The 18752-nt window shown below is 39.0% G+C and overlaps 1 protein-coding gene across 6 annotated transcripts in view; it reads left to right on the top strand.

Annotated features, from left to right (window-relative positions):
* The window catches only part of ADAM23 (ADAM metallopeptidase domain 23), a 157221-nt gene extending 139825 nt beyond the window's left edge, over positions 1–17396 (top strand). For 2 of the 6 annotated variants that reach the window (XM_074364107.1, XM_045520505.2), the window contains 2 exons: positions 13867–13960; positions 14345–17396. In XM_074364107.1, the coding sequence (XP_074220208.1) occupies positions 13867–13915 (49 nt within the window). In that variant the 3' untranslated portion in view covers positions 13916–13960; positions 14345–17396. Of the gene's footprint in view, positions 1–2118; positions 2214–6343; positions 6435–13866 lie in introns of those variants that run through there. The other 4 variants (XM_045520504.2, XM_010960110.3, XM_010960112.3 and 1 more) reach the window with 4 other exon arrangements.
* Positions 17397–18752: the final 1356 nt, after the last annotated feature.

Genomic DNA, 18752 nt, shown 5'->3' with positions numbered 1-18752 from the left:
CATGCATGAGGTCCTGGGTTCTAATCCCAGAACCGCCATTAAATAAATACACAACTAAATAAACCTCATTACCTCCCCCCACCAAAGAAAACAAAACAAAAAATTAGTGGGAGGAAGGGAGAGCAAAGAGGGTAGAGGACACCTTCAAAGAAGCTCTCTTCCTGCTTCCTTTCATCTTGCTTTGGTGTCAGTTAACTGGAGGTAATTGTTCTGGCTCAGGGGAGATTACAGGCTGTAAATGTTTATCTTGAACACATATTTGAAGCATCCATAGAAATCTTGTTCCTCTGGTGGTTCCTTTTTTTTTTAAATTGAAGTATGGTTTCTGACACCTATATGATTGATTGCCTAATTTTCTTGATTCTGCAGTGAGAAATATATCCATAGCAAATACAAAAAGCCTTTTTAAATAGCTATTTTTATTAATCATTCATAGTTGTTATAAAATTAGCAAATCTCATTTAGCATTATGTTTTATAGGAGAGTGTGTGTTTCCTGTAATTTAGTACATACAGCTTATGTAAATGTTAAAGAGGGTATAGGACTCTCGTGTATTTTGGCTCTGAGGACAAATGCCTAAAACTTAAGCAAAAAAACAATTATAACATGATATCTCCTAGTTAATTTAGTATTCTAAAAGCAGTGACTTTCTAAGGTCTCAAGAAAAATGAGGCACTATCTGAAACACCTTTCATCTCAGTGTTGACTTGAACAGCTTGGATATCTGAGCTATTATTTATGTTGTTTCGAAGTGTAATATTTGTCCTATTTGGAAAATATTATTTGTCATATTTGAAAAATATTACCACCTCCTTATGTGTTGGTCTTCTTTTCTTTCCCCTCAATGCTCTCCATAGACGTTCTGTTTTCTGTGGTGTTCCCCATCTTTTTTTCTTATTTAAGAACAACTCAGGGTGTGCTTAGTTAACGATAAAACTAGACTCACTCATATTATTCGCTCTGTGATAAAATGAAGTAATTGTACAGTTGTTCACCAGGATTAGAAATTTGTGGTTCTCTCTCTTCTTTGGGGGCAATACTTAGATCAACAAGCCCAACATTAAGCCTTAAAAAAATTGTGACTTTGAGTCGTCGTTCTTGTTTTGTTTTCCTGTGTCTCATAGCACACAATCTGTGTGAATGTAGCCTTGTTGAAGCCAATTTCTGTCTTCACTGGTAAAGTGATTGAAGCCAGTACTTTTGATTCACATAGAAATGTGAGATGAATTGCATATATGTCCACAGGTTTGCACGCACAGACACAGAGACACACTCAACCTTAAGTAACCTGCCTTCCTACTTTAACACTAAACTTCCTCTTGCCTGTGCAGAGAACGCTGGAGACCTGTGCTCATTGTAGGCCCACACTGCAATCTACAAAAACTATTCACAGAAGCCGTGTTGTGCAGGGATTGAGAGTCTCTACTCCCATCCACTACTGGGTGGTCTGAAGCAATTAATACAGTTTCCTGGAGACCCTAACTTTCTCTTAGTGTATAGTTTATACCCTGGACACTATAGACAAGAAACTAAGTGTCCCAATACTGTGGTAGAAACCCAAACATTGCAGATTATTTGAAATATTACTTTTCCAGGTAAAATAACATTCCAGGTAAAAAATGCATTTCATTTGAAAGATACTCTGTTTTAAATTTGTAAGGAATTTTCACAAAATTCAAATGACAAATCCTGAATTTAAAAAAAAATCTAGCTTCTTAGGCATGCATAGTTCACAGTTTGAGAAGTTATAGAAAGTATACTAATGGTTTATGACTTTCATAGCCAAAATACAGTTTTGCTGTTATGCAATTTAAATTACATTTTAATTTTAACTTACTCCTTGTGGGACCTATAACTCAAATTGGATTATTTACGTGTTTAAAGTCTTTATAAAAGATTATGTTTTTAAGTAGCGTTTGTGGAATTTGAAGATAAATTCTAAATCATCCTCAAATATTTGTAATGTGTATGTAGATCTTGATTTCAGATCTTAAAGCAACGATCTCAATATTCAACTGACTTTCAAAGCATTTCCTGGACAGATTCTGTTTTATGTTAGTGAAATCAGTGTGTAATTAATTTCCTTTGTTACCAAATCTCCGTTTTCCCTCCGCACAGTGAACATGGCCACAAGCAGGCTAATAGGTGCTGTGGCAGGCACCATTCTGGCCCTGGGGGTGATTTTTGGAGGCACAGGGTGGGGAATAGAGTAAGCATCTTTCTCAGTTTCAGAATGTTTCTGTTTGGTTCCCGGTGTGTGAGCTGACTCCCCATGTGTTGTCTCGTTGCTGCGTTCCCTGTGCTGGTGCCCCCTTGTGGTGTGATTTGGATGTGTTTGTGTCATGTGGTTTTCTTGTGCAGTGGAGAACCTTCTCCTGTCTGGAACAATGTGGGGCATAAACTAATCCTGGGGTGCTTCTGAGGTCTTCACAATGAAGGCAACGGTCCGAAAGCTTCCATTGCTCCTCCACTTGTAAAAGTAATTTTAAGATACAGACTTTTTTAAAAAAACCTATTTATTGACAAAAATGTTTTTATGTGAATGTTTTGTTAGGTTTCTTATAATGAATTTAATCCTCACCAGTCAAATAGAGTCACATATACAACTAGGAGTTATCAACAGTGGTAGCTTCTTTTAAAGAATTCAAATAATACTTAACTAATATTTTCTCCATTTATTTAGAGTAATATAGGAGGCTTCAGCTTAATTTTTTTAAAAAAGAAGTTTAGGATACTGCCTTTATTTTTTTTCTTATAAAATAGGTTTATTATTCAGATCAGAAGTTTACATAAATATTTGGGGAAAAGGGGCATTAAGAATTAAAAGATATTTTAGTGCAAACCTGTAGAACCTTAAGTGAACAGTTGCAGATTATCTAGTGGGTTTGTGTTAAAAATAGCCAGTGTATAAATCTATATATTGTGTGCCACTTGCTCTTTGAGCTCACATAGAAATACAGCTCGCCTGGCATTCTTATTTAGGTGGTTCTGTCCTTGATCCACATCCTCAGAACAGCTGTCAGTTCTCCAAGGCATATTGCTTTCATGAGATTGCTAATCTGTAGACTAGAAGATTATCCTGATTTTTTCCCCTCTAATTACAGAGAGAGCGTTTATAAGTAACATAAATACTTCTACACACGCTGTCTTCTCTGTTCAGTGTAGTGGTGGTAATACTTCACAGAGGCCCAGCAATGTATTACTAGTATCTTAAGGAGTCACCAGAAAGCGTCTATGCAACTTCTCCAGACCACAGCATGTTAACATCACACGTGTTCCTCCTGAATCCCATTAGATACAGCACGCAGATGCTCTTCTTACAGACCGGACCTGGGAGACCCTGGCACCGAGATGGCATTGAGAGGGGAGCAGGTCCCTAGGTCACACCTCATGTTGAAGATCACCTAACCCTTCTCTCTCCTGCACTGAAGGGCTCTGACTAGACTGGGATCTTCTAACTCACATCCTATCTATAGGATGAAGGACCATGAAGTTAGTCAACCCAGGGGAAGCTAGAAATACTGGAAAAGATATTTTATTTCTTCTTACTTATTAGAAAATGAAGTATATAACAGAGGCAAAACATTTAGAGAAAACAAGAACTTTGTCTTGTAAAATTTCACCTTGGATCTTTTGACTGGACTATATTCAGAAGCCACATTCCTTTCCCAGGAGAAATTCTATATATATAGTTATGTGAAATTCCTCCTTGAAGAAAGATTTTTTTTTCTAAAAATCATCCCATTTCCTTTTTTATATTATTTATTGACCATAAGCAAGGTACTAACTGAAGGGATGAATGTTAATAAATTTCCCTTGGAATCTTAGAGGTGGGCAAAATCCAAGGCCTTTGTTGTAAAGCATAGTCTTTGTTACCAGCATTTGTTTCATTCATTCCTTCCACTGTTGTTGGCTTGTGGCTAATTCTGGTTGTGACAGGTAAGTCTGTCTAAGTATATATATATGTTTTCTAAAAATAGATTTATTTATTTAGCTTGGTTTATGCACTCTTTTTGTCTATTAGTTTACTGATTTTTTTTCCCTTCAAATTCTAAATTTTGCCATAATTGCTCAAAACATAAATACAGCTTTTTAAAAATAAAATCCACATAGTACAATATAGCTGGTTTTAACACTTCTTAGTTCAGTGGAGAGCATTAATGTTCACTTAGTCACTGAGGATTCCACAGGATTTTTTGTTATTGCTGTTGTTGTTGTTTTGGTTTTGGATTCTTGCCTTTAGTTGATAATTGTAAATCAGGAATCATGTCTCATGGGTTATGTGTTGATTCTAATCCCAACCTCTGCTCTCTGAGCTAGTAAAGTGCAGATCATTTGTAAAGCACACAGAATGTGCACAGGAATACAAATTTTTTGAATGTTTGTTTCCAAATTCAATGCCTTATTAAAATGTAGGGAGGAAATACATCTCAATAGAATAATGTTCTTTTAGAGCAGGATTTAGCAATCTTCTGGAAAGTTGGTAAACTGTTTTGGCCTTGCAGGCCACAGGGTGTCTGTCATAGCCTCGTGCCTCTGCATGTAAACAAGTAAGCATGGCTGTGTTCCAATAAAATTTCTTTGCCCCCCCCCCAAAAGGCACCAGGGTCAAGTTCAGCCTGTGGGCTATAGTTTGCTGACCCTCGGTTTATAGCACAAGCTTTAGAATCAGGCAAATCTGTGTTCATATATTGCCTCCATCACTTATTAACTTCTAGAAACTTCTGTTTCTTCATCTAGTAAACAGGGATAATAAGAGTTCCTATCTCATGGCTTTTGTGAGGATCAGATGAGATAATATTTATTAAGGGTTTAGAACTGCACTCAGCACATGGTTAAGTGCTCGGTGTACAGCAGGTAACCTGCTTTTCTTTCTCTCATTATTGCTATTTATTATTATCGGTATGTCTCTAAAGGCCACTGAGGTTTGTGTTCCGTAGAAGCTCAGTGGTTCGCCTGTCACAGCCCAGGAGCCTGTGAAGACCACAGCCCCGAGATTCCCACTGACTGATCCTCCACCGCCCCAGTCACACCCACAGCTCTGGGTGGTCTGAGTAAAAATGTGCAATGCACACAATCTTAGTGCTGCTAGAAGTGGCATCCATTTATGTACACAGTTGAGGGCACTGATGTGAGCAGAAAAGAGAATATTTTTACACAGAAATGAATGTTTCCACAAACTCAGGATTTTAGGGGAACTGTCAAAATTGGCTGTGTTACTTCTGGAACAAGGATCGATAGTTAGGACTGAAAGTGTTTTGCTGATAGGGGCACTGTCCCTGTGTATTAGTATCCTGAAGGATGTGATACTTAGAATAATTCTTGTACTAAAGTTAATGTTACTTACATTTCAAAATATTTGGGGAGGAGGGTATAGCTCAGTGGTAGAGTTCATGCCTAGCATGCAGGAGGGTCCTTGGTTCAATCCCCAGTACCTCCACTAAAAAAATAAATAAACCTAATTACCTACCCCCCACCCCACCCCCCCACCCCAAAAAAAGGAAGTTAAAAATACTGAGCTAAGGTGTTTCCCATGTGGGTGGAGAGGATTTACTATGCGTATCAACTCTTACTCAGACAATTGCTAGAAACTCCACTTTGCATTTTCTTTCTCGCTGTCCTTACTCTTTTTTGTTTGTTTATTTGTTTGTTTGTTTTTTCCTATCTCCAAGCCTCAAACTTCTCTTAAGTAATAGCTAGAAACTTGAAAGGTAGAGTCAGTCAAACCTAAGGAATCTTTTTCCCATTTCCCCAAAATTAACCCAAATGAATTTTTTACGTCCTTTATACCTTGTCTTTGGAACCCCACGTTGCTGTGTAAACACTGTAGAAGTCTGTGCAGGGAAGAGACATCTTTGAGAGCTTCAGAGTTAGATCTTTATTAGTAAACTTCTGACTTCAAAATTTGAACTGTCTCCAATGGGGGATAAAAAAAATTTAGCCTTCAGACAACTTTAGTGCTGCTTCAAGAGCACTTAAGTGGAATATTTTTCCTTCTTTTCTTGCCCTCACTGGCCAGTCAAATTCTTATGCATTTGTGTTTTTTATTTGCTCTTTTACGTGTTTGATGCGTGATACAGGGGAAGGGGAGGAGAAGAAAGAAAGTAATTTGCTTCAAATTCTACGCATGGTGAATGGAAGGGAACTTTTGTCAGCGGTGCAGAAACTTGAGATTTACAGACGTACAAATCCAAGTGGTAGCTGTCCACATGAAGGTGGTTTAAGTGTCTAGCAATCTTTTTACTCAGGGGATGTCCTTCCTGAAAGCGCTTACCTGCCTGTCCCTTGTGGTAACGAAAGTGGTTGGCTCATGTGACTTTCTTCCCATGATCCTTTGTCGCAGGTCCTAGTGCCACCAATCTCATAATAGGCTCCATCGCTGGTGCCATCCTGGTAGCAGCTATTGTCCTTGGGGGCACAGGATGGGGATTTAAGTAAGCACCGCCGCATGTCTTCTTCTTGGTGGCTCTCGCTCTTCTCTTTTCTGCTTACATAACCAAGTTTTGAGTTCCTGCTACCAGAGTTCGAGTGTTAACAGTACAACTGCTAAAAATGAATATTTTGATTCGGAAATGGGTCTGAAAAGAAGACACATGGAAACTCAAATATCAGCTTCAGGCAAGTGGGAAAATATGACCTGTAGAAGGCATTCCCATGTACCACTTTAAGGAGAACAAAGTAGAAGTTCTTTGACAAAAGACATTCCAGCTTTTAGAAGCGAGCATTTATTTATATGCAGATAATCAAGGAAACTAGGTCATTGGGAATAAGTGGATATAGATTCCTTGTGTCTGTTTAAAACTGGTTTATATTCCATTGACATTTTGAAGTTTTCACAACCTAAGTAATCATTTGCTCCGTGTTTTTTCACATGAAATAGACAGCTTTGTGATTTGAAAAACTTTTTTTAAAAATAAAAATGAATTTAAAAAAATATTTTCATTAATTCCCTAACCCACTGAATTAGAATTTCTCATTAGAATTCGAAATCTGTGGCTTTGTGACACTTAATATTTTCTAATGAACTGTCAATAGTGACATGAGTGGCAAGCCCCGTGTGTTTTCATAGGGACCTTTCAGTTTGGATTGTACATTGATCACCAAAGTCTGTTGTTTCAATAAACATGCCAGATAATCACAAACAAGCCTTACCTGTGGTCCAAATTTTTGAACCAAATTTATCCACTTTGGATTTTTTCATATCTTGGATTCATTGGATAATTGCTTTTTATGCCTTTTCATGCTGTGATCACTTGGTTATTGTGAGTTGTAGATAAGACCTCCTGTGCCAAATACTCCCAATAAGTTCAATTCCAGTTAGATTTCATGGAACAGGTTTAAGTGGGGAGTAAGACCGTTACCCAGACCGAAAACCCACTTTGCCTCCACCTAGTTTTTTAATAGAGGCAGCTTTTGGCCTGAATTATCTGGATAATCGCCTTAATTATGTATTTTATTTTGTATTTGGAATTCTGAATTCAATCTATTTAAGCTAGCTAAACTATAATTACTAGAAGCTGAATATGGAAGAAAAACAAACCAAAAGATGATTTAATAAAATTAAATTTTAAAATGTGATAAAATCAATTCAACATTTTCTGCTAATTTTGTTATGACATTAAGATGTAATGAGTAAGCCTACGAGTTTTGAATGACTTCAGCTTGGAAAGGTGTTATCGGATGGTACTTCTTTTCCACAGGGATATTTATAAACTTGAACTTGTCTGGTGAAACAGTAATTTTGGCATCAGAGTCTTTCAAAACCACAGAGACACACGAAATGGGCAACTCACAATTAAATTTCTCATCATGGTACTAACAAGATACTGCCCAGATGATAAGTCACTTATGTATAGTACCTAACAAAAGAATATACGTTGGTTTGGGCTTGACCTAATTCCAGCAAAAACTTTTCTTAGTGTCTCATTATGGTGAAAAAGTCATCGTACATTACAGTAGTCCCATGATCTGTTATCATTCCATAATGCGCCTTGGAAATTTTTCATAAGTATGCTTCAAGAAAAGTAAACTTGGCTCATGCCCAAGCTTATGCCTCCTTGGTATTAGGAAACCTCAGTTTCAAAGGCCTCGGAGTGTACTGTGTGCATCTTTGCCATCCAGCCACATGCAATGACAGATGCATTTGGAGATGAGAGCACTGTTCTGTAGCAGGACCTCAAAACAGTGGCCTGGCCTAGCTCACAGCTTGAATTGCATGTTTCTTTGGGGAAAAATGAAAAAGCCTTTATCACTGTGTATATAAGTGGATTAGGCCCGTATGCTTTATTTATATCTGAGAGAGATGTCTAATCATCCGAAGAACAGAAAAAAAAGGTAGGGGAGAGATGGACACTTAGTGAGGTGAGAAACAACCTTTGTGGGAATGCCATGCAGACACGTGTGCAGCTGGGCTGTGTTGATACCCCATCCCCTGTCCCATGACCCTAATAATTCCCTTAAAGGAGAACATGATAGTGTGAAGTAAATATTTTCTGCCTTAAAACAAAGAAAAAAATGAAGACAGAATAATTCTTTTTTTTTTCCCCAAAGTTAGACTATGAGTTTTTTTTTTTAATTGAAGTATAGTCAGTTTACAATGTTGTGTTAATTTCTGGTGTACAGCATAGTGATTCAGTTATATATACAGATATATATATATTCCTTTTCATACTCTTTTTCATTATAGGTTATTGCAAGGTGTTGAATATAGTTTCCTGTACTATACACTAGGACCTTGCTGTTTATCTGTTTTATATATAGTAGTGTGTATCTACAAATCCCAAACTCCTAATTTATCTGCCCCCACTTTCCCCACTGGTAACCATAAGTTTGTTTAAGATAATAATTCTTGGACAGATCACTTTAGCAGCTTAAATTTGGAGAAACTGCCACTCTTCCTGGTGTTGGTTGCTCTGTGAGGATCTGTACTTTAGATTTTTAGATTTTAGACCTTTCCTTTAGATTTTAGTAGTAGCTATGTGGCTTGTATTCAACTTTAAATAACTACTTCTATCTTGCAATAAAAGGCCTTGGGTGCTGAATGATAAACCTTAGGTTTTCCGGCCATTTGGACAGTTTTGGAGATTATTAGTCTAGAGATGATTTGGAAGTGTAATTATTTGCCAGTTGAACTGAAACTTTGAGTTATTTCATTGAGTTCAGTGTAGAAATAGAAGAGGTCTTTAGAGTCAGAATCTGAAAATAGTTTGTAAAAATGACTGCTCTATATCCCTTTATTGGAAATCCCTCTTGAAATTAGGTTTTTATTGCTAGAAGAGGAATTAGCAAAGTAGTCTGAAGACTCTGAAGGTGCATAAACTTTTAGGTTAAAGAGAGTATACTAACTGCTCAGGGAAAGTACTGCATTTTCCTGATGTCACATTTCTTTCCATGTAACAGTCTGAGTAATGCAGACGTGGAAGAAGTACCACATCAAACGTGACAGGTTCAAGTATGAATGAGAAATACAGCTGTGCTCTGACTCCTGACACCGTCTACCATTCTTTATGGTTCTTTTTTTAAACCATATTTACCCAGAAATAGGTGATAAAGATGTAAGCATATGTGAGTGTGCATGCAGGTGTGAAAGTGTGCTCTTTTGTGTGTGTAAAGTGATCATGAAGCTTTATCACAACTGTTGTGATAAAATAATATGAATTTAGGTGGCTTCTTTTTAGCAGAACAGGAGTCTGAAACCTTTGTTTAATGCAAACAAGACTTCCATAAGCAACTCCTAAAAAGAAAAAAAAATGCTTTATTTGGTAGGTTATTCTCTTTAACACATTCTGACATATTGGGTAGTGTGGTAGGCACACCTTCGGAACTTCAGGTAATCTCATACTCCACAACTATGAGCACGCTAAGGGGTAATGTAGTCTATGAATTCTCAAACGTTAGGGTCTTAGAATTTTTCTCTGAGAGATCCGGCGAAAACTGAACACAGACCCTTGGCACTCCAATTTGTGCATATTTTCCCCATAACTGCATCTGTTTACACTCACCCCATGCACTTTTCTCTCCTTCCCTGCACGCTAAATAAAGCTATGAACTGCGGTGCAGAGGATTGCAAACCTCTGTCCTGACTGACCCTTGGAGACTCATGGCCCCTATTCGGTGTTGAATAATAATGCTCATCCATTAGGTTATTAGAGTTGTTGCTTTTCCTGGGCGTTGGAAAAGATCAAGTAGATGAAGGATCATTTTAGCAGCTCTTCTCTAAAGCTTAGGAAAAGTGACAAATATATTAAAAGAGAATTTCGTATCTCCATTTAAAAATGAACAAAATTGCTGTTATTAACTTGGACATGGCTGTTTACCTGAATTCCCTAAGCTTGAAGACAGGCACGTTGATGCGAGCAATATGGTCATTTACTCGCACATGAAGTCTGTCAACACCGTAGGTAATGATGGTAGAAAAGAGAGATCTTAGGTGATGGTAGAGAGAGAACTAGAAGGTAACGGTGACATAGTTTGTTGACAATTCATATCACAGGATTTCAGGATGAATACTGAGTTCTCTGATAATGTCTCAGTCTGTGGACCCTGTTGCCATGTCCCATTATCCCACTACCTGGTCTCTCTCCATGGGGTTTGGTAGCAGGTGTGGCCATCTTGGCCCGGCAGAGCTGCTCCTGGCATCAAACGTGCTCATTTAATAAGTGTGCAATTAAATATGTGGTGTCTCTCTATGAGAACTCACTTGGGTTACGAGTTCTTACTGAGCCTGACCTTGACTCTGGGAGATCCTCTTGGGCCTGTGTTCCTTTTCATTGGATGTGCTAAAGAGAAGATTGCTCAGGTACTCACACTAGATGAAATTTGGAGGGCCCTCTCTGGGTGATCACAAGGAAAGTTAACTGAATTGTTTGACTGTCACATTGGATGAAATCTGAAAGGAACTTAATAATTGCCAGTTACATTTTCTCAAAAAAAAAAAGCAAACATTTTTCTTTTTTCTCTTTTTGCTTTTGATTTTTATAGAATTAGAAAATGGAATCAATTTTAGCTAGCTTTCCATGAGGAGGAGAACCAGGCTGCTGTGTATCTGAATTCCATGACCACATCCCTGTACAAAATAAGGGGCCGAATTCCCCTAGTACCTGCACTCCTGGCTCTCCTGGGTTAGGCTTTTTCTCACTCAAACCCAGCAGGTGGTGGTGATGCCGGGTTGGCCAGGAAGACTCAGTTCAGCTCCCTGACTCAACCCCCTGGGGAAATGAACTCAGTCGAAGGTAGCCAAGGAGAGGGGGTTGGGCAAGAGGTTATTGGTGGGCAGGCCATGACTCATCATGGAAAGATAAGAGGGTGATAGTGGTGGACATACAGATCTGAAGGCTTTACAGCTCCAAGATGGTTACTGTTCCCTGAAGAGCTTTGTTTTAATTTTGTACAGATGTATACATAATATAATATACATTGTAGACAGAAGGGCAGGTTTTTCAGGAGTAAAAATTGATGAAAACTGGGTATTGACCATAAGCAGGGCTTATGGATTACACTAATATTTTATAATAGAAATACCTTGCAGGTTATGATGAGAAAGTTGCCTTCAGACTCTAGTGAGCAGAGGTAATCAGGGGAAGCAGTTGTGGGAGGGAAATAGCAAACCCCCACCCGTGATAGCTGCGCTTTCACATAAAGTAGAACAAAGAGACTTGCATGTAGAAAATTCAGGGCAGGCAGTCCTCAGCATACAGTGGCCCACAGTGGTTTTACGGTGTGTCCATGAGGAGCCCTCCAAGTCAGCCTGCTGCAGGAGTGTCCCTCTCTGTTCCTCCTCATGGGGCTCCACCTTCCTCCTGTTGGGACATGAGTGGAGGGAATACGGTCCTGGAACTCCTTATTGGTATTGAGTCCATTTTCCCATGGACAGGAGGCGGGGTTGGCCTCCTGGTCTGAGCTGGGAGCCCAGTCACACTGTAGAACACTGTTTCCATAAAAATGCCATCTAAGCTTCAAAACTGACTTTTAAAAGGAGCACTAGCTTTTGGACACTAGAGGTGGCCTGTGTGCCAGGCTGCAATGGGATTCTAGCTCTCCATTTAAAAATGAGCCCAATTGCCGTGATGACCTTGAACGTAGTGATTTATCTGACATTCCCTGAATGTGAATAAAGGAATTTAGGTGTGGGCAGTATAGTCGTTTATATGCACAGCACTTGCAGACTTCCACATCCATTTTTGCTTTTTTTTTTTTTAAATTCACATCCATTTTAATTGGGGAGATAGTTTATTAGTTTAATGTTTCTTGTGAGTTCCAGCAATATGTATCTAAATAGATGGGGCTCCTGGTTCTTTGGGGCTATTTCACAAGGTCAGGTAGTCCCAGTTTTTTTCCCACCTGACTCGCAGGAGTGCGGTTCCTTCCAGGGCGGTGAGTGTGGGCAGAGGCGCAGGACCTGTGCTGTGAAGCACAGTAACTCAGTGACATACATTACAGGAGACTTCCCTTTTGTTCTCACCTCTCTTTCCTGGGCAGCATCAGCAATGCAGGCTTTTAAGAATACTGACTCAAATAGACTGTCCAGGGGCGGCGGGGTGGGGGGAGTGGAGAATGGTGAAAAGAGGAAAAGTAGGGCTGTTGCAAATAGTATTTGCATTACCTGTTGGGCCAGTGATCCACTGATCCACACGCTTTAGCCATTAATGAAGACGTCATCATGAAAATTTTAAAAAAGAAAAGGGAGATTTTCTTTAAAGATTTTTATATCTGCTATTTCAAAAGAGAAGCATCAAAGTGGTCATCTTGGAAAAAAAATAAGGACTTGGCAGGATGTCTTAATACATCTTTTGAGCTTTGGTGTTGTTTTTATTTTGAATTACCGATGGGGGAGGAGGAATCTACTGTAATCGTTTTGGTACTTAGGGCTGCCAGGATAGCCCCCAGCCTTGAGTGAGTGGGCAGGGGAATGAGGGATCTCAGCAGGGAGTCCTCGGTCTCCGGTCTTGCATGATGCCGCGGTGGCAGCAGCGTTGCACCCGCCCAGCGCACAGACTGAATGCATGAGCCCCCTTGCTTGATGCCCCACATGAAGCCAGACCATGGGGAGGTTGCAACCAACTTTTGTTGTTGCCTTGTAGTGTCTTGCTGGTTCTTTCTTTTCTCTTTTTAAACAAAGGAACTTCTTTTTAGGAGACTGGACACTGTGAGCAAAGCATTTTAACTTGCTTATTTCAACTGAGCTAAGCTGCTGCATTTGCTTAACTAACCCCGAGCCTGTGTCCATTCTCCTTTGAGTGTGCTGTCTGACTGTGCACTCTGGTTTTCAACTTTCTAGGTAAGAAAAACGCTTGTTCCAGAGTTAGGTAAGAGCTCACACCCCCAAGGCAGCAAGATACTGAATAAAGCAAAGGTTTTTTTTTTTGTTTGTTTTGTTTTTGTTTTGTTTTGTTTTTTTCTGCCACTTTGGCAAAGGCTGATCCACTGATACAGAGCTCTCGAGTTCTGGAAGGAAGCAGCTACAAGACCTTCAGAATTTTTCTTAGTTCTCCTAAGAGCCCCCTAATTGGAAAAGCCTCACTGTAATAATTTACATCTGGTGAAAATTAGCCTTGTCATTTGCTTCTGAGATAGACAAATTGGGCTGCTGAGGCTTTCTGTGATTTACAGTGAACAACGTGAAGCTTCTCTTGAGCTTCACAAATGGCTATACACTGGCGGGGAGGTTGTAAAGCCATCCAAAAGGTTGAGCTCTTCTACGTTTTATTTCGAGTTATTTTGGAAAATCTGCCTTGGGGCGAGTTGATTACTTTGCTCTGGAACCAGCGTGGTTGTCATTATCATTACCCTTCTCTCGTCATGATCTGATTAATATTGTGGATTTTTCCCCTCTTCTGCTTGCATCTTCCCTTTGACGCACTCTGGAAGAAATGTCAAGAAGAGGAGGTTCGACCCTACTCAGCAAGGCCCCATCTGAATCAGCGGCACCGGAGGAACAGCGTCTTGCACTGCTGGATTCTGGGTATGACATCCTTGCTGCATCGTTGCCGGAACTCTTAAGTCTGTCAACAAAAACATTGGGTGGTAATAACTACAGAACTGAAGTTGGGGTGACAGGGATGGGGTGAAAGAAAACTGTCCTTTCTGGAAATAATTTCAAAGAACCTTTCCCACCACCTGTCAATAAAAGGGGGGGGGGAGACACTTATAAAAAGAACTATTTCAGAATCTTTTTTTTTTCTAACTAAAGGAAGAAGGAACAACACACACACAATTAAGTGCAATAAAAGAACCATTAAAAGATAGCAAATGATTTTTTTTCTTTCCTCAGCCTGTTGGCACTTAATATCTTCAGAATGATTTGGCATGATTTTTTTTTTCTTTTCCTACCAATGACACACTCCAGTGGCATGAAGATCTAATTTTCGAAAGGGTAAAATCTGCATGGCACATATACAACAAGCAGCTAGCAAGCCAATCCACAGCCAAACCTGCCGCTGAATCCCTACGGTGAAGATGACAGATGAACCCACGGAAGCTGCCTGGCCCCCCGCCCCCTAGTCTAGACCAGGCCGCGAGGAACTCCACGCGCCTCTGCTCTTGTTGATTCACTTTCCCGTTGTCTTTTCTCCTGGACCAAGCATCCTCTGGAAATGGGAGCTGGAATTTGAACAATGATGCTATTGTATAGTTCTTTTATAAATGTAAATATGGAAATAAGAGATTTTGACACATCATTTTCACTTGTCCGTACTGAAATATTTCTCTTGTAAAGGTTCTCTGTAAATTTTTAGTTTAGTGTTTGCTCCCCATCTTTTTGGTTTCTTTCCTCTATTTCTTTCTGTCTCTGTCTCTGTCCTCTCTTGTTAACATTTTGTATAGTGATGCTTGGGTTTGCTTAAAGAAAAGACAGATGTAGCCACAGATGCTGGGAGTTTGGGCACAAAACTGATGCAGTGAAAAAATGAAATGCTTGAATGAAATGAAACGCTGGAAACCAAAAATAAATGAAAGGGTGGGGGACACAAAGAACAAAATACCCATATGAAAAACAAAAAAAAAAAATGTAAATGCAAATATATGTACCCACAAGTCTCTAAATTTTTTCTGATGTCATTATAAACATTATGTATGTATATAATGTAAGAAAGTAGACACCCTCTCAAATTATCACAAAAGTGCCAAGCTCATGATTTTAGTTTTTGGTTTTGACAGTTTTCTTCCCCTGCCTTGAATGTGAAAGGAGGATAAACTTAAAGCCTTAAATCAAAAAATAATTTTTAAATGTTGAAAACTTGGGGAAAAGATAAGCTTTCTGTTTTATTCATATCTATTATTGTCAATATTTCATTCATGCCTTCCACTTCCTGCCTCAATATATATATGGTAGATCCCCACGGTAAAAGCTGGTAATGGGGACAAAACAGTCATTACCTTCTTGTGAGCATTGTTCAAATAGGCTGTAATACTGTGTGTTGTGTTTCCAACAAACCAAAGTGTGTGGCTGGTCTGTGGAATGTTGCATTGGATTACAATGGGATTCTACCGTGTACAAATTCACCTCCTTCTTTCCCCTCCAGGCAGATTTGCAGGTGTAATCTGGGTTCCCAGGTCTCTCTGAATTTACTTCCCTTTCACTGACTTCCTGCATTTATGGTCAAGATAGCTTCCATTCAAGGGTCAAGCATATCTGCGTTAATAAAGAAATCTGGTCCCGGGTTTGTTTTGAATGAAAAAAACTTGAACATGATCCCTTCAGTGAGCATCCATCCAGAGATGAGTTTTACTGAAAGCCCCCAAGCCCACGTTCTCTAACGTCCTGTCTTTAGAAGCAGGACGTCCAATCGTACCACTCACTTCTTCATGGCAACCCAATTAGCTGCCAGATTGCGCATTAAGTTCTTTTTCAGTGAGAGTCATTAACATCAGTCTCATCACTTTTGCTTTGACTTTGCAAAGGATTATGTCCTAAAAATGTACTGTTTAAACAGTGAGGTTTTTTCTCCTAATTTATAATTGTGGAAGTATCGCAGTCATAGAGCAGAAACCTTAATTTCTTTATGCTGCAATAGAACCTGTAACATCTTAATCCTGTTGTTGCTTTCTGAGTCCTAGGTGCTACGCAGGTGTGCAGTTTTTTTCTAGAACTAGCTGTATGTTTATATTGTAATAAGAGGGCTATCTACAAGGTTTATCAGCCTCACTTGGCTTCATAAAACACAGGTTTTATGTGTTACATAAAACACATCTACCTAGCGGCAATGGCTCTTAGAGGAAGCTTGGCGGAAACTCAGATTACTCCACACCTCTTCCTGCCCCTACATCATCTTTGCCTCTCTGTTGCCAGGTCCTGTTCACTCGTGGGCACGTAGCTGCGGCTGAGTCCGCCATATACATTTCACTGCTGTTCCAGAGGCACCTCGGTGACTTAATAGATACAAAACCATGGCAGTACAAACAAGTTAAATCTCTATTGTTAATTTTTGAGCATTTCACAGACAACATTGTAAATGTGCGATGTTATGTTTTAAATCAGACCACAGTGGTCCCCAAATATTATGTACATATGACAAATGTCCATGTAACTTTTTGTTACACTGGCAATTTCATAGGTAACCAAACCTATGCTCCAATGTTAAATTATTGTGTGTATATGTAAAATGCACAAGCTTTAAGCTATGTGTGTATGAATGTGAAAGATAATGCAACCACACCAGTTGTGAACAATGGATTATAGTCATTTTTGGTGGTATTAGGTTATGTAGTTTCAAACTCTGCTGTGTTTTCTCTTGCCTGTGCCATTCCTTTGCTGATTTTTGTGGTGTGGATACACCTCTTTTATTCATTTGAGCTCAAAGCAAGCGTATCAACCGTTTAATGTTACCCGACAAGAGTTAGTGTTAAGTGATGACAGGTTCCCATTTCACCTGCTATAGCCTTTTGCTGCATTTATTAACGACACCTGGATGAGGAGACGTGCGCTGACTTCATTGCTCACCCTGGGATGCTGCATGAGCCCACCGAATTAGAGCTACTCCTACTAGATAAATGAGCAGTACACATAGGTGCATGATCTGAAACATGAATCACAGAGAGCTGTGGAGTTTTACCAAGTGGTATGTGTGTGTTTTTTGTCTTTGTTTTTCTTTTCTTTTTTTTTTTCCACTATGCAAAGATGGGAAATGCACAAACTTTTCAAAGACTAGTGTCTAAAGAAGTTTCCAAACAGTACTTGAACCCTTTCTTTAAAGTCATCTCATCATATTTGATAACCATTGTTGCTTCCATTGTTAATTTTCATTTTTACATGGTTTCCAGTTTTTTGAGTGCACAACCTGAAGTTTTGTGTGAAGTTAATAAATTCATTCATGTCTTGTTGGCTGTCTATGGATGGAGATTCCGTAGTCATTGTATGCATCTTTAGTCAAGTGTATATTAAAACTTCTGTTAACATTGAATGTTGTAGCTTTATCCTTTGATCATTTTTCTTAAACACTTTTTCTGTGTTCTCTTGTATTGTTGATTAAATGGCCATATGCCTGATATCATCAAGAGTTTTAGCACCGGTCTCTCATTCAAAAGCTCACTGAAAGTTTAATCAGTCAATGGAGCAAAATAAAATCTCTGATTCGTGATAAATATATTGCTGATTAGGATTCAGTTTCATTGGATTTATTGGAAGTGCTTTGCTTCTTATAAGTCAGGGGAAGAGACCACCTTAGGATCATACCATTATCATTTTTTTTCCCTTTAGAGTCTCTCTTCTAAGTTTATAGAGGGAATGGCTAGTAATCACAGCCACACTTTGACCTGGTACCATCAGAATCAAGCTAAAAAGAAATAGAAGTATTTGGTTATCTAAGTGGTATTATCAAAAACATCCAAAGGAAGATATTTCCTCACACCTTACATGGGATTAGTCATCACATAATATTCCTTCTTCATGAATGTCTGTCAGTGTCTCCTCTCCATCCCCACTGCCATGCTCTGATTTGGCCTCAGGAGCCACATGTGTGTCACAAGGATCTCCCGTGGATGTACTGCACTAACACAGAGAGATGCTGATCTGACCACATCATTCCTCTCACAGAGTTTGCAGAAGCTCTTCATTTCCTCTAGAGCAAAGTCCAGACTTAATTATGTGACCGTAAATGCTGGCTGTCTTTCTGACCTCGCCCTTGTTTATTTTTCTAGCCTTCATCAACTTATCCTCCCACACTCACCTGTTTATAGAGTTCGCCTCAAAGAGCCTCTTCTACCCAGGTCTGAACTCTTAGGTAAATTTTATGTCCAGTTATCATAATTCATTTGTGTCTGTGTCATTTCATGTGATAAAAGAAATATGGAAACATTTAAAATAACATGAATAGTATACTTTAAATAAGAAAGAATACTAGAGTGTAATTTATATTTGACTTTAAAGGCATTATCTGATTTTTATATGTTTTCCTTTCTCATTCTATTTTTTGAGGTTGACATTGAAATGAGTTCCCCATGCTCCCTTGGTAGCTGACTGAAAGTGACCCAGAAACAAGAAACTTCCTAGAAAATAGAACAGCAGCCCCAGAGTTAAAACTTCAATGTGATTAACTTTGTAGATAGCCCATATGCTCACAATGGAGTTCCTAAGTAACTTTTGAAATTGAATATAGACACCCTTTTGGTTAATGTACCAAAGTTAGGGATTTCTACTCATTAATTTATTCATTCAACAAATATTTATGAAGCCTCCATACCAGGAACTCCTGGCAACTGAAGGAACAAAAGAAAAGCCTTGGCCTAAAACTGCTCACAAATTTAGCAGGGAGAGACAT

Source organism: Camelus bactrianus, chromosome 5 (genome assembly GCF_048773025.1).
Source record: "Camelus bactrianus isolate YW-2024 breed Bactrian camel chromosome 5, ASM4877302v1, whole genome shotgun sequence".
Lineage (NCBI taxonomy): Eukaryota > Metazoa > Chordata > Mammalia > Artiodactyla > Camelidae > Camelus > Camelus bactrianus.
The sequence above is the reverse complement of the archived record's forward strand: the minus strand, read 5'-3'. Positions and strand labels throughout refer to the sequence as shown.